The sequence below is a fragment of the Schistocerca gregaria genome, chromosome 6 (assembly GCF_023897955.1).
Source record: "Schistocerca gregaria isolate iqSchGreg1 chromosome 6, iqSchGreg1.2, whole genome shotgun sequence".
Lineage (NCBI taxonomy): Eukaryota > Metazoa > Arthropoda > Insecta > Orthoptera > Acrididae > Schistocerca > Schistocerca gregaria.
In genome coordinates, this window is record NC_064925.1 from 330,530,560 (window position 1) to 330,544,667 (window position 14,108).

At 37.8% G+C, this 14,108-nt stretch overlaps 1 protein-coding gene across 1 annotated transcript in view; it reads right to left on the reverse strand.

Moving 5' to 3' along the window:
* The window catches only part of LOC126278297 (rab3 GTPase-activating protein non-catalytic subunit), a 192,866-nt gene that overhangs the window by 101,459 nt on the left and 77,299 nt on the right, over positions 1–14,108 (reverse strand). The window contains exon 12 of the mRNA XM_049978308.1: positions 5,445–5,596. Coding sequence (XP_049834265.1) covers positions 5,445–5,596 — 152 coding nt within the window. The remainder of the gene's footprint in view (positions 1–5,444; positions 5,597–14,108) is intronic.

The following is a 14,108-nucleotide window of genomic DNA, read 5'->3' on the forward strand; positions in this document are numbered from 1 at the left end:
GAATAAAAGAGGGGTGAAAGATGCAGCTTGTAAAGGAGGTAGAGTCAAGGGTCCACCAGGCTGATCATGCATCAGGTAATGTCTCAACCTGAACCAAACCACTGCCATCCCTACAATAATTTAAAAGCTTATATCCAAGAATAAAAACCATTTTCAAAGAGAAGATGAAGAATGAGTTGAACTGCACTTGTATCAACTGCCAATATTAGAGGCAGAAGAGCGTGCTTACTGTGGAGAGCCAGGAGGTGAGGGCTAGGGAAACGCTGGGAATGCATTCTAAAGAGGTTAGGCCAAGGTCCTGGCAAAGGTCCCAGCAAAGGTCAGTGAGGTACATTCCATATAGTAATCCCACCTGCAAGCAGGTGTCAGAGAAGTCATGCTCTCAGATGAGGAGAAGAAGAAGAAAAAAAAAAAGATAATTTGGATGAGGAGGAAATTGTGATGGAGATACCATAAATGTGCAACAATAGGTATCGTCAGACCTGAAGAGGGATGATTCCTGCTTCAGCAAGAAGAATGCCTATGGGACTAGTCCGGAAGGTGCAGCAAAAGCCAAACATCACAATAATGGACTGAGCTCAAAAATTTCAAAGCTGAAAATGCCACTGAGCCATCAACCTGGAAACCATAGTCCAGTCTGGAATGAAGATAGTCATGGAGAATAGAAATTCGTGTGTCTGTAAAAGGATCAGTTTGTGGAGTTTATAACAACTACCACTGTCATACCTCAGCAAAAGATCTTGCTGAGAACCCAAGAAAATTGTGGTCCTAAGTAAAATCGCTAAGTGGCTCTAAGGCTTATATCCAGCCACTCATTGACAAGGTTGATGTGGCAGAAGAAGATAGCAAGTCGAAGTTTTAAACTTCGCATTTAAGAAATTGCTCATGCAGCAGAACCATACCAACATATCATCCATTGACCATCACACAGACTCCTGCATGGAGGACATACTAATAAGCATCTCTGGTGTGGAGAAACAACTAAATGAGTTGAAAGCAAATAAGTCTTCAGGTCCTGATGGAATCCAATTTCAGTTTCACAAAGAATACTCTACAGCACTGGCCCGTAACATAGTGTGCATTCATTGGGAATCTCTGAGCCAGAGCAAACCCCCAAGCGATTGGAAAAAAGCACGGGTGAATTCTGTCTACAATAAAGATAAGAGAATGGACCCACAAAATTAGAGACCAATATCCTTGACATCTGTTTGCTGCAAAAGCCTTTAAGACATTTTCCATTCACATATAATAAATTTCCTCCCCGTCCTCCTGCTTCCTACATTTCTTCTTCCTGTGCATTTATAATTTAGAGCCTTTACTGGGAATTTTTCACCACCTACACAATCTATAAGTTTCTTCCATTTTCTCCTGTTTTCCTTTTTCCTTTTTTTTTGTTTAGGTTATATATGCCTAAATCTTTCCTCATACCTTCATTTCTTTTTCAATCTTTCCTTGTACGATCTTCCACTGTTCTTAAAAATCTCATGTCTTGAGCCGGTATTCTACTTTCTTGGCATGTTGCTGCTGGCCATGCTTCACTTCCATAAATAAGTGTTGGTACTGCTATTGTTTTATAAAACTGCAGCTGGGTTTCTTTCTTAGCTTTATACCGCAAACTTTTTACGACATTCCACTTATGGAAGTAAATTTATTTAATTTTTTCCACATCAGGGTTATCTTCATAAGTGACGCTACATCCTATGTATATAAAATGTTCTACTTGCTCCAAGATTTTATTATTTTTTTTATTTACTGACAATGTTGGGTTGTAATCTGAGACTATCTGCTGCAACTTATAGAAGGTCATCATCATTTCCTGTAATCAGAGTTACGTTATCTGCATATAAACTTACATTTAGTCTAGTGTCATGATCTAAAAGAACTCCACCTATGTTCAACATTTTCTATTTGGAGATAACTTCATCTATATATTGAAGAGTGTTGACAGAGGCTTTTCCCTCTCAATAAATTTCCTCCAGTGGTAAAATCTTCTACCCACAAATAAGTACAGTTGTAGAAAGTACTGTTGTTGTTAATCTCAGCTTGCCCTTTTCTCACATATCATCCTGTGAAATATGGGTGAAGGGCAACAGGGTGATTCCTTATTTGTAGATTTCTGCAGAGTGCTCCAGGGAAGTGCGACAGGACTGCTGTTATTTTCTGTACACATAAACGATCTGGTGGATAGGGTAAGCAGCAGTCTGCAGTTGTTTCCTGATGATGCTGTGGTGTTTGGGAAGGTGTCATTGTTGAGTGACTGTAGGAGGATATAAGATGACTTAGACAAGATTTACAGTTGGTGTGATGATAGGCAAATAGCTCTAAATGTAAATTAATGCAAACAAGTAGGAAAAACAACCCTTAACGTTCGGGTACTGCATTAGTAGGGTACTGCTTCACAGTCATGTCAATTAAATATCTACGTGTAATGTTTCAAAGCAACAAGAAATGGAATGAGCATGTAAGGATTGCTGATGAAAGACAAATGGTCAATTTCAGTTCATTGGGAGAATTTTAGGAAAGTGTGGCTCGTCTGTAAACAATACCACATACAGGACACTAGTACGAGCCATTCCCAAGTACTGCTTGAGTGGTTGGGATCCGCACTAGGTCAGATTATTATATTATCTCAAAGATCCTCATCTGTTTGGAGTGTACAGTTTCTGTGAGAGATAGCTCACTGTACCATATTCAAAGTTCCATGAGAGGCAATAGTCACTGGTAAGTCACCCAAGTCGCACACATGTCTGAAGAGCTTGTGAGTATGCAGTATAGAGGCCTTTATCAATAGTGATTAATTACAAGATTTTCCTAATGAGTCCACTTCTCCAAATCTGATTACCATGTGTTTCACAAAAAATACCAGTTATGTCACCATGAAATTATGACCACCTGTTCTACTACACACCAGGTACTGGGTAAATTGTTTCGCTTTCAGTCATCTGGCTCATCTCTCTCACCATGTGGTAGCCAGGGTAGTAGTAGAATTGTTAACTGTCAGTGCAGGAATGTCTGAACGTGTTTTGATATGGCCGCATTAGAGTGTCCATTGTTTTGTATCTATGTGACATGTTTCATGTGTGAAATGTACAAAATGATGCTACTTACTCCAACCAGGAGCTCTCCCCAAGGTCAACGCCTAGCCACAGCGAGGGTCATCTGACACAACAGCTGTCGCAGGGAGTGCTGATGCCCCAGGAAGATGGGCATCTATTCCTTGGCATGCGAGTTAGCAACTCAGGCATCAGAAGTAGGATCACTGTGTTGTCACGAGGCTCCAGCAAAACAGTAAATAATGATTCCATCATAGCAGATTGGTTACTGATTGGCTTTTCTGTGCACGCATGAATCTATGCAGTAATCGTATACAGATGTTTGTCAAGGTGTTCTTCCCCACTTGGTCCAAACAACAGAAAAAAAATTGAAAATGGAGGTCAAGCCCAGAAGGGTTCAATTGAAAATTGATGTATGGAGAATGGAGACATTGGTGTAAGAAAACATAACCTGGTGAAACATCCGGGTCAACATCAAAGGCTGCTACCATGAGAAAGAAAGAGAATTGAGGACAGTTGTGATGAGAAGAAAACACACACAGTTACAAAAGCTAATAATTAAGCAAAATAAATGGAGCACAAAGAGAGCTAACTGTATAAATATCCAGTGTCACTTAGTAAAGCACAAAGAAACAGAGTAGAGTACAAAAAAAACCAAAGGCTTTTAAATACAGGGGGCAATGAAAAATAGTGATGAAATCGAAAGAATTTCTACTAGAAAATGTGATATCACTGAGATGATCAATGCCTCACTCTGTCAATTTGTGGTTTGATCAATATTAATCTGAAACGAAGACCATCAAACTGCTCAAAAGTGCAGGAGGAGGGAATTAGTGTTTAACATCCCGTCGACAATGAGGTCATTAGAGACTGGGCACAAGCTCGGATTGGGGAAAGAAATTGGCCATCCCCTTTCAAAGGAACAATACTGCCACTTGCCTAAAGTGATTTAGGGAAACCATGGAAAACCTAAATCAAGATGGCAAGTTGCGGGTTTGAACTGTCATCCTCCTGAATGTGAGTCCAGAGTGCTATCACTTGCCACCTAATTTGGTCTGCTCAAAATGGAAGTAGTAGGTAATGACAAGAAATATCATGACTGTATCTATGCATGGTGAGAGCTATTAGTCATGTTTCATAGAACAAGGAAGGTCGCGATCAGGTAGGGCTGTGTCCATTAAAGCCCCCTATCTCTGAAGTACATTTATTTATATATCGGGCAAAGTAAAATTATACAACAGTCGTTACACTGGTAGGAATATGGTTTAAGTAAATATTATGAAATGGCATACTTATAAGATGTGATTAAAAATACTCACACAATTTTAAGTAAACAAAATTAGACAATTATAATCAGAATATTATGTGTAACAGAAATGTGTAAAATAAAGTAAGAAAATATTTCTACTTATCAGCTGAGACAATGTTTTTTTCCAATCCAGAGGTTCCTTCATCTGGTACAAGAAAGGAAAGTGTTCAGAAGGAATGAGAGTATTGGGAGACTAAGCAATTAATGGGTACTGGATCAGTGGCAAACTAGCAGAATACGAAACTGTAATTTCAATAAACTATTATCGGTTCTCATTTACGTTCACTTTCATGTGTTGTTAACCTAAATAACTGTGTATACTGTGCTCCTAAAAATTACACAAAAGAATATTTCTTTTTTATTTTCCTTGTCACGTGTACATTTCTCAATTAATGGGGCATATTCTGGGAACATTTAGCAAAATGTAAGGCTAGATTTCAGTTTATCATTGCAATAGTTAAATTTGAATGAAAAAATAAATAAAATGAAATATGAATAAGAAGGAAGAAAGTAATTAACACCTAGAATAATAATGGAGAGGACTGTTGAAATAAATAAGCTTCTTACACAATAATTTAGGTTAATGATACATAAAAGAAACAAAAAATGGAAAGTGAACATAAATGAGAACCAATGATAGTTTATTGAAATGACATTGTTTCCTATTTTGCTAGGTTGTCACTGATCCAGTACCCGTTATTTGCTTAGTCTACCAATAAATGGTTCAAATGGCTCTGATCACTATGTGGCTTAACTTCTGATGTCATCAGTCACCTAGAACTTAGAACTAATTAAACCTAAGGACATCACACACATCCATGCCCGAGGCAGGAGACGAACCTGCGACCGTAGAGGTCGCTCTGCTCCAGACTGTAGCGCCTAGAACCACACGGCCACTCCAGCCAGCAGTCTCCCAAAACTCTCATTCCTTCTGAACACTTTCTTCACTTGTATCAAATGAAGGAACTTCTGGATTGCAAAGAAACATTGTCTCAGCTGACAAATAGAAATATTTTCTTACTTTATTTGAGAGATCCATTTTCTTTCAATGTAAAATGCAAATTTAACACATCTGTACCTACCTGTGGGGTTTTCAGATCAGTGGCAACTACTGCATTATATGATGGAGGTTTGTCTTGCTGTTGTCTAACAAACTGATAGAAAGACACTAACTTCTGCAGGTTTTGTGTGGTTCGCAGGAGAAGCTTTCCTGTATGGTCCAGTGTTTCAGGATCTGAGAAGAATCAGAAAAGTTACCATTACTATCATTAACTCTCTATAGTGATGAAATTATTTTGTGTGTTATAAATACACCCTATCAAATATTTCATGGTACTGCACCTTATAACTACATGTACATTATAATATTCACATATATGGCTTCTTGTGTAAGGACATGTAAATCTGTAATTGTTTTAGCTGTATAACTACCACAAGTTTATGTCTTTTCAGTTCAAAATATTAACATCAAAATTTTCAAACAATGAGCTGAAATGTGGTAAATGACCACATTTTCAGAGGTGGAACAGGCATAATCATACTACACTGCCAGAAAAAATACACCACTTTATAGGTTTCCAATGCAGTGACACTGCATATGGAGTACATGAAATGATTACACTCACAGATTAACAGCACAAGAAGTTCTGAGGTACAAGGTATCAAGTCATGCTGAAACAACCATATTAATATATGATGTGGCTTCCATGAGCAGCAATGTTTATGTTGACTCTGGGATTCAGGTGATCGTGCTGATGGTGAATAGTGTTCACAGGGACACATCCTGCCACACCTGCTTGACCTGTCCATGCACTTTTGCATTATTGGCTGACGAGTCACATGATTCACTTCTTGTCCAATCATATAACACACATGCTCGATTGGATACAAGTCGGGAAATCATGCTGGTCAGGGAAACTGCTGCACATATTGCAGAGTATATTGAATTGCATAGGCAGTGTGTGGGTGAGTATTACCCTATTGTAACAATGACAAATTATCTTCCTGTTGCAAGAATGGCAAAAGATTGAGTCTAACAACATTCTGCACATACCAAGTCCTGGTTAGTGTTCCATCCAGAAAGACAATATGCGAATGAGTGTCGAAGCCTATTGCACCCCCAACCAAAAGGCCTGTGGTGAGGCCGACTTTCAAACTTGGACAAATGCACTCTACAAGCCAGCACTCATCATCTATTTGCAAACAACCATCACTTACATGCAGGTGGAATCTGCCTTCACCACTGAACAGCACAGTAGGCCAGTCCATCTTCCAAGTGATCCTCTGATGGCACCAGTTGAGCCATGCTCATTGATGCTGTGGTGTAATGAAAGACGGGGTAGAGATTAGCACGACTGTAGTCCCACTGCTAAATACTGGTTTGTAAAACTTTGTGTTGATACGTTTGGACTAAAAAGGCCTCTTATCTGTGTTGTGGAAGCTGTATGGTCTGCCACTGTAGCCCTTACAATACGAAAATCCTGGTGGGCATTTGCGGACCTCCAGAACCTCACCTCTGGGTGTGTGAATGTTCATGCAATCACTGGTACCAGCATCATTGCACAACTGATGCAGCATGTCCAACTTGTGTGGCAATACTCTAAAAGGACCATCCCACCACTCAGAAAGCCACAATCTGACCCCTTTCAAACTCACTCAGCTGGCTACAGAAAGCATGAGTGTATCTCTGTAGCATGGTTGCCTGCTGCTTCACATGTTTGCACCAGATTGAGCCTTCTGGCTGTGAGCATTCCCTATTAAAGGGTAGACACAGATGGTGCTCTGGTAGCTATGAAACTATGCTATATGTTGGCCGATCACATTGAAACCATTATCAGTACACCTACTACTCACAGGTACCATATGTCATCATCGAATCAAAATCGATGTTGTCGTCGTCATCGTCATTCCATGTGTACAATTTTTTTCCTCTCTGTCTCTCTCTCTCTCTCTCTCTCTCTCTCTCTATATATATATATATATATATATATATATATATATATATATATATATATATATATATATATATATGCAGTAATTTTGAAGTGAATGTTTAATACCATAGAAGATATTAATGTCTCAAGTGTACGAGAGCGTCAGTCTACCTCTGTACCAGAGTGGTCAGTGCAGATGACTGAAACACTCAGGATCCAAGTTCGGTTCCCAGGACTGCCAAGGTTTTTCCTTGGCGGGAGGATTGGAAAAGGATGCACTCATCCTCGTAATGCCAACTGAGGAGCTTCTTGACCATACTAGCTGCTCCAGGTCATAAAAAGTGACAACAGCTGGGAGAGCTGTGTGCTGAACTCATACCCCTCAATACAGAATCCTGTGGACCTTTGGCGGAGGGTGATACAGTTGTTGGACAGTACTAATGGGCCCGCCATAGCCTGTGGATGGGATTTGTTTACAAGATATCATCTAATGCCATTTATATATGGGTCTTCCTTTCAATGTGTGCAGACTTTGTGTTAGTGATGTGGAAACCAAAGTAGTCAGAACTATGATGTGGAAACCAAAGTAGTCAGAACTATGCAATAAAAACACAAGAACACCTGGATAACTTAGTCAACTTAAATATTAAAAAGAAATATCACATTTATTTTTGGAAAATAAATAGGTTACCTGTCCACAATCTTTGATCTGTTCCACAGTCATGTATCCTCAATCACACTGATATTCCAAGGTGTCATCCAACAAAAATGCTAATTTACTTCACACAAGTCAAATTTAGGCATGCCATTGGCAATGTTTAACAATATGTTTCTGCTTCAAGCTTCGAATACAGTGTCCATGAATAATGAGGAAGACAATGTTGCAGAAATAGTTGAAACCTTCACACAACTGGTTGAGATAGGACATTTCAGTTAGCTCATCCTACTACAAAACAATTCTGTTTGATCTAAGAAGCTAATTATTCAATAGTCTCTTAAATCTTTGCAGATCATATTGGATACACAAAAGACAACAGTAATTCAGTCATAGAAGATGGTATTGCAAAATAATGGAAAAATTGTGACTGTATAAAAAATTATAGTTTTTGCATTATACTGCATTTTATGCTATAATCCTAGCCCTTTGCACGGCATATTATCAGTGTTAGCAGATATGAGATGAACAGTACTGTTTGTAAATTAAACTTACTTTTAATATTTTCTAAAAAGTTTCTGACTATATAATTATACCAGATAGACATGAGAGATGAATGCTCCTTGTGGGTGGCATAGTTATATAGACCTGTATGTATTATTTGGTGCCAGGAAGCTCTATTTGTCTTGTAACAATGTATGGTGTGTCCCAGGAGGAGTGCTCAATATTCACGGATAAAACAGGAATGATTATTCGAAGCAAAAATGTTTAGTAAATGTGTTCTAAAATGCATATCATAAGACGTATGAGCACTTTTTCATCTTTGATGCTGTGAAACAAATTTCATCTACTGCAAGCTCTTTGCTTTCCACATTTTGAGAGGTAATAGCACAGACCAAAACAAGAAAAATATGTCCACTAAAATAGGTTCTAATGTGGATAACTTAAGTGCTAAGAGCACTTGTTAATCTTCGCTGCTGTGAAACGCATCCCTTCTACTGAAGAAATGGTGTGCATTTTAGAGCCTATGCTTACTAAGCAATTTTTTCTTGTTTTGGTCCATACTGTTTCGTTCCAAAACAAGGACAGCAAAGAGCTTGCCCATAAGAGATTTGTTTCACAGTATCGAACATGAAGAAATGTTCATAGCTTGTAACATATGCATTTTGGAGTCCATTAATAATAGACTTTTCTTGCTCTGAATAATCATTGCTGTTATATCGCTGAATACTGACCATTCCTCCTGGGACACCCTTTACTACCTTACCCATTTCTTGTTACCGTATTTACTTGAATCTAAGCCACACTTTTTTTCCGGTTTTTGTAATCCAAAACACCATCTGCGGCTTAGAATCGAGTGCAAAGTAAGCGGAAATTCTGAAAAACGTTGGTAGGTGCCACCACAACGAACTTCTGCCATCAAATATATGTAGTGCAACACAGGCATGCTTTGCAGGCACAATGATAAATACTGGCGCCAAAACCTCTGCATCAGTAAATAAATTTAAAAAAACAAAAAGGTGGAAGATGAGCTTTTTTCTCCGCCCAGAGTTTCGACCACTGCATTTTCATACATTATCCAACGAAGTAAATACAAATTAAGTATTGTTCATCTTCGAATTTAGCAGCATTTCAATGTACTACGAAAATCTGACTGGCAAGACTGTTTGGGATGTTTGTCAATACGGCCAACTCTATGTTCTGAATTTTTTCTTACCTGTGAGAAGAGATGGTTGCTAATAGGAACTTTTATGAATTGTGAATCACAATCAATATTCTCTTCACCCTAAGACTAATACAAATATAAACATTTTTCCATGTATTCTTTCGTGTTTGCTGCTATCTCATTTAAAACCTGTCTGCCTAATACACTACGAAACTAGAGTGAGACAACAGCAAACGCAGAAGAATATACATATCATTTCATGTTTATATTCGTATTATTCTTGTGCCTAATAGAGATACAGTCAGAAATGAAGCACGGGAATTTACTACATTTTTAAATCTAAGATGACTCTAATTTCTGTGCAGAATGTAATGTACTAAAGAGGCGTCTGCAAAGATTGTCAAACGGAGAAAAATTTTCACTAAACTCTTGTTTAGAACATCTTCTATCATACACATTCTATTATTTGGTTCTTGTTGATCATTATCAAAGAAAGCAGCAGTGTAAGTAACAACAAATAGCAGTCTCTTGCCATTGTTTTGCTAATGAGACGATTCCCCCCCCCCCCTCTCCCCCCCCCCCCCTCTCTCTCTCACCACCCGCCATTTTTTTTTTAATTGTAAGCGGCGGCAGCGTGCACAAAAGCAAGCCATGCCACGAGCAGCGACAGGTCGTAAACACTCATTCTCAGAATGCGACAAACAATGCGTGACACAGTACAGTAATGCATTTTCAGATTTTGAGTGACGTAAACACCTATAACAAAGAGAACGACACTTATCATATCAAAGAAAAATAATCAATCAATACAAACCAAATGAAGCACAGGAAAAAGGAAGGGTACCCGTATAAACATGAACGGAGTGCCTGATGCGTAGCAATGGCTACCTGGTATAGCTTAACTGCTAAGCTTACGACTCGAACCAAACTATTGTAGCTGTATCGTCATTCATTCGACCTAAATTGTGTCTCATATTACAATGGACCAACATTGTTTCGATTTGGAGATGCGGCCTAAGACTCTTCTCTCCCCTTGAATTTCGAGTCTCAAATTTCAGGTGCAGCTTAGATTCGGGAAAATTTTTTTTCCTTGATTTCGAGTCTCATTTTTCAGGTGCGGCTTAGATTCGAGTAAATAAAGTATACTCCACAACAGTTCTTCATCCTTACCTTATTCCAACAAAGGCAATCATTATCTATATTACTAACACACTATCCTGGACACACAGTACTAACTGCACATTGCCTATATAATGGTTCCCAAGCACAACAAAAATTTCATTTTCAATATTTTGCATAATTATTGACGACATTTAAAAATTTCAAATGCTGTCACAATCTACTCTTTAAAAGATGTGATCTTATATTCGAAGTTTAGCACATCAAGAGAAGGGTTACAGTAAGGAACTGTGTGTGTGTGAGTGTGTGTGTGTGTGTGTTTTGAGGCAGCATAACTGATGGCCCACAAATACCAGACTATATTCATCCAGTATTTAAGAATGAGAGCACTTAGTGGCTACCAACAAACTTTACACATGGTTTCAAAACTTACAAACCTTTTTCTTGCTGACTCCCCACCCCCACCCCCACCCCACCCCAGCCCTCCTCCCTCCTCCTCATGAAAGGAAAAAAAAATTATCACTTATTACATTTTTGGTGCTCATGATGTCAAATTTCAGCATCAGGCATGATATTTTAATTTATTAATTTTTTTTATTACCATGTATATTTGCAACACATTTTGCAAACATATATAACATTGAACAAAATTACATCATTTTACAGCACATAGTTTGGGATAGATGTCACAAACATTAAAACTGTGAAAAACTAGCTTTTGCTTAAAACTGTGTGCAGTAAAATTTCAACATCACACACGACATTTTAATTTATTACTTCTTTAACACTAACTGTATTTGCAACCCACTCTGCAGACAGTACCTACATGCAAAAATTTTGTTAAACTTTTCTTCTTACACACTTTTAGTCATATTTTTAACATATTAACTAATTTTTAAAGTAATCAGATGCTTCAAACTGTTTTATAAATGGAGTACGATTCTTTAAAGAATTGGGGGTTACTTGTATACTCATTATAAATAACTGAGGGCTTGGCAAAATCATTCACAGGGGTTCAAGATTTCCCAATACACTGCAGAGCTCGATATGGTATCATGCCTGCTCATTTGACTCGTGTACCGTATAAGTGCAAACAATATGCAAGAAACTGACAACTAGCCATACATAAAATCAGACAGCTTCATCAAACACATGAGAAAAAGTCTTTCAGTTCTATTGCACTTGAAGAAATTTGCAATAAAAATTCTTTTACATGCATATGGATGTATTAACATTCATGGCGATTTAAAGATGTCCTTTAAAAAAGGATCTTTTACTCACTTATTAGTTGCTATTTTTACATACAACCTGCCCCTTAAAAGATACGCAGGCCCTGTTTCACAGTTATTTTTATTTTTTAAATACAAAATAAATTAATACTCTAACAAAGGTGGAAAAGGCAGTAAGTTGCTAGATAGCAGGGCGACTTACAGCTTGAGGTCACGAGTTTGTTTTAGCCAAGTGCTAGGCTTAGCCAGGTGATAGAAGACATAGGACCACTCTGTAGGGACTTTGACAAGAATGATGAGGTGATAGTAATAGGTGGGGCAGGAAACAGCCTGGCTAAGGATAGGAATTATGATATTAAGAGTGACCTGGATAAAATAGGAGCTGCAACAGGATGTACGAATGTGGGTTTTGTTGAGGTATTGCAGCGTTACAATCAGCCCTCGGTTAACCCTTCTGTGTGGCGAGTTAAAGAGAGTTGAGCGAGCAGCTGCTGGATGGTGCAAAAACACACATTTATACAGTGCCTGTTGGTAGCATTGGGAGATGGGGATACACTCGACATGGCCTGCACCTAAATAGTCTAGGGACGGATAGATTAGCTGATTTAACTGTAGGTCGTCTAAAGGGGGCCACTAGCACTCAAGGCAAAACCCCTGTGACCCGAAAGGGCATAGAGGCACCTTTTTTAGGTTGAACAAGATGTCCAGACAGGCAGCTCTTAAAGGTAAAAAAATAAATGGTTCGAATAAAGGTAGAGGAAACAGTTGTGTTAATATATTTCACCAAAATATCAGGGGATTAAGGAACAAAATAGACGAACTAATAATTTGTTTTGAGAATATTAAAAATACAACAGAAGTTGATGTACTGTGCCTGTCTGAACATCATATAACTACACAAATGGAAAATGTAAATATTAATGGGTATAAACTAGCAACTTATTTTTGTAGAGACAATATGGAGAAAGGAGGAGCTGCCATTTATGTTAAGGGGGAACATAGTTTTAAAAACATAGAAACCACAAAATTCTGTGTAGAACAGCACATTGAAGTATGCGCTTGTGAGCTTAAATTGGACAGTGGTAAATTCATAATTGTGACTGTGTATAGGTCCCCACTTGGAAATTTTCAAATGTTTCTTAAAAACCTAGATCTCTTGCTGCATTATCTGTCAGAAAAGGGAAAACAATTTATCATTTGTGGAGATTTTAACGTAGACTTTCTTAAACACTCAAGCAAGAAGAACGACCTTGAACTATTACTTTGCTCTTACAATCTGACATCAGTCATTGATTTTCCTACTCGTATTGTACAAGACAGTAGCACCCTGATAGATAACATTTTCATAGACCAAGATAAATTAAAAGAAGTAAACACCTATCCTATTAAGAACGGGCGTTCTGATCACGATGCACAGCTACTTTCAATTCATGACTTTGCTCCATACAGTAATGTGAAAAAAACAAACAAAATAATACGCCCAATTAACCATATAACAATTCAACAATTTAAGGAAAGCTTGAAAAGGGTAGACTGGGAGGATGTTTATCGGGAACCTGATGCAAATGTTAAATTTAACTTATTCCATGATAAACTTGTGGGTATATTTGAAAACAGTTTTCCTAAGAAATTAGTGAATCATAATTCAAATAAACTTGATAAAAAACCATGGGTGACTAAAGGGATTAAAATTTCTTGTAGCCGGAAATGGGAATTATACCAAGACACTAGAATAAGTCGAGATGAAGAAAAGCTCAACCATTATAAGAAATATTGTAATATATTAAGGAAAGTTATAAAAAAATCCAGAAGTATGTGTATCAAGTCTGAGATTAGCACCTCTGATGACAAAGTTCAAACAATATGGAATATAGTTAAAAGGGAAACAGGGCAACCAAGGTCACAGGACAACAGTATTACTGTTAAGCACAATGAAAAGCTTATAAATGAAAAATCACAGGTTGAAAATATTTTTAATAATCATTTTATAAATGTAGTGGAAAATATAGGCACCAGCTGCTCACCAGATAGGGCAGAACTCTATATGAAAGAGGCATTCCCGATGCAAACAAATGAAATTGAAATCCTACCCACCTCACCGTCTGAAATTAAGAAAATAATAAATTCACTTAAGAATAAAAACT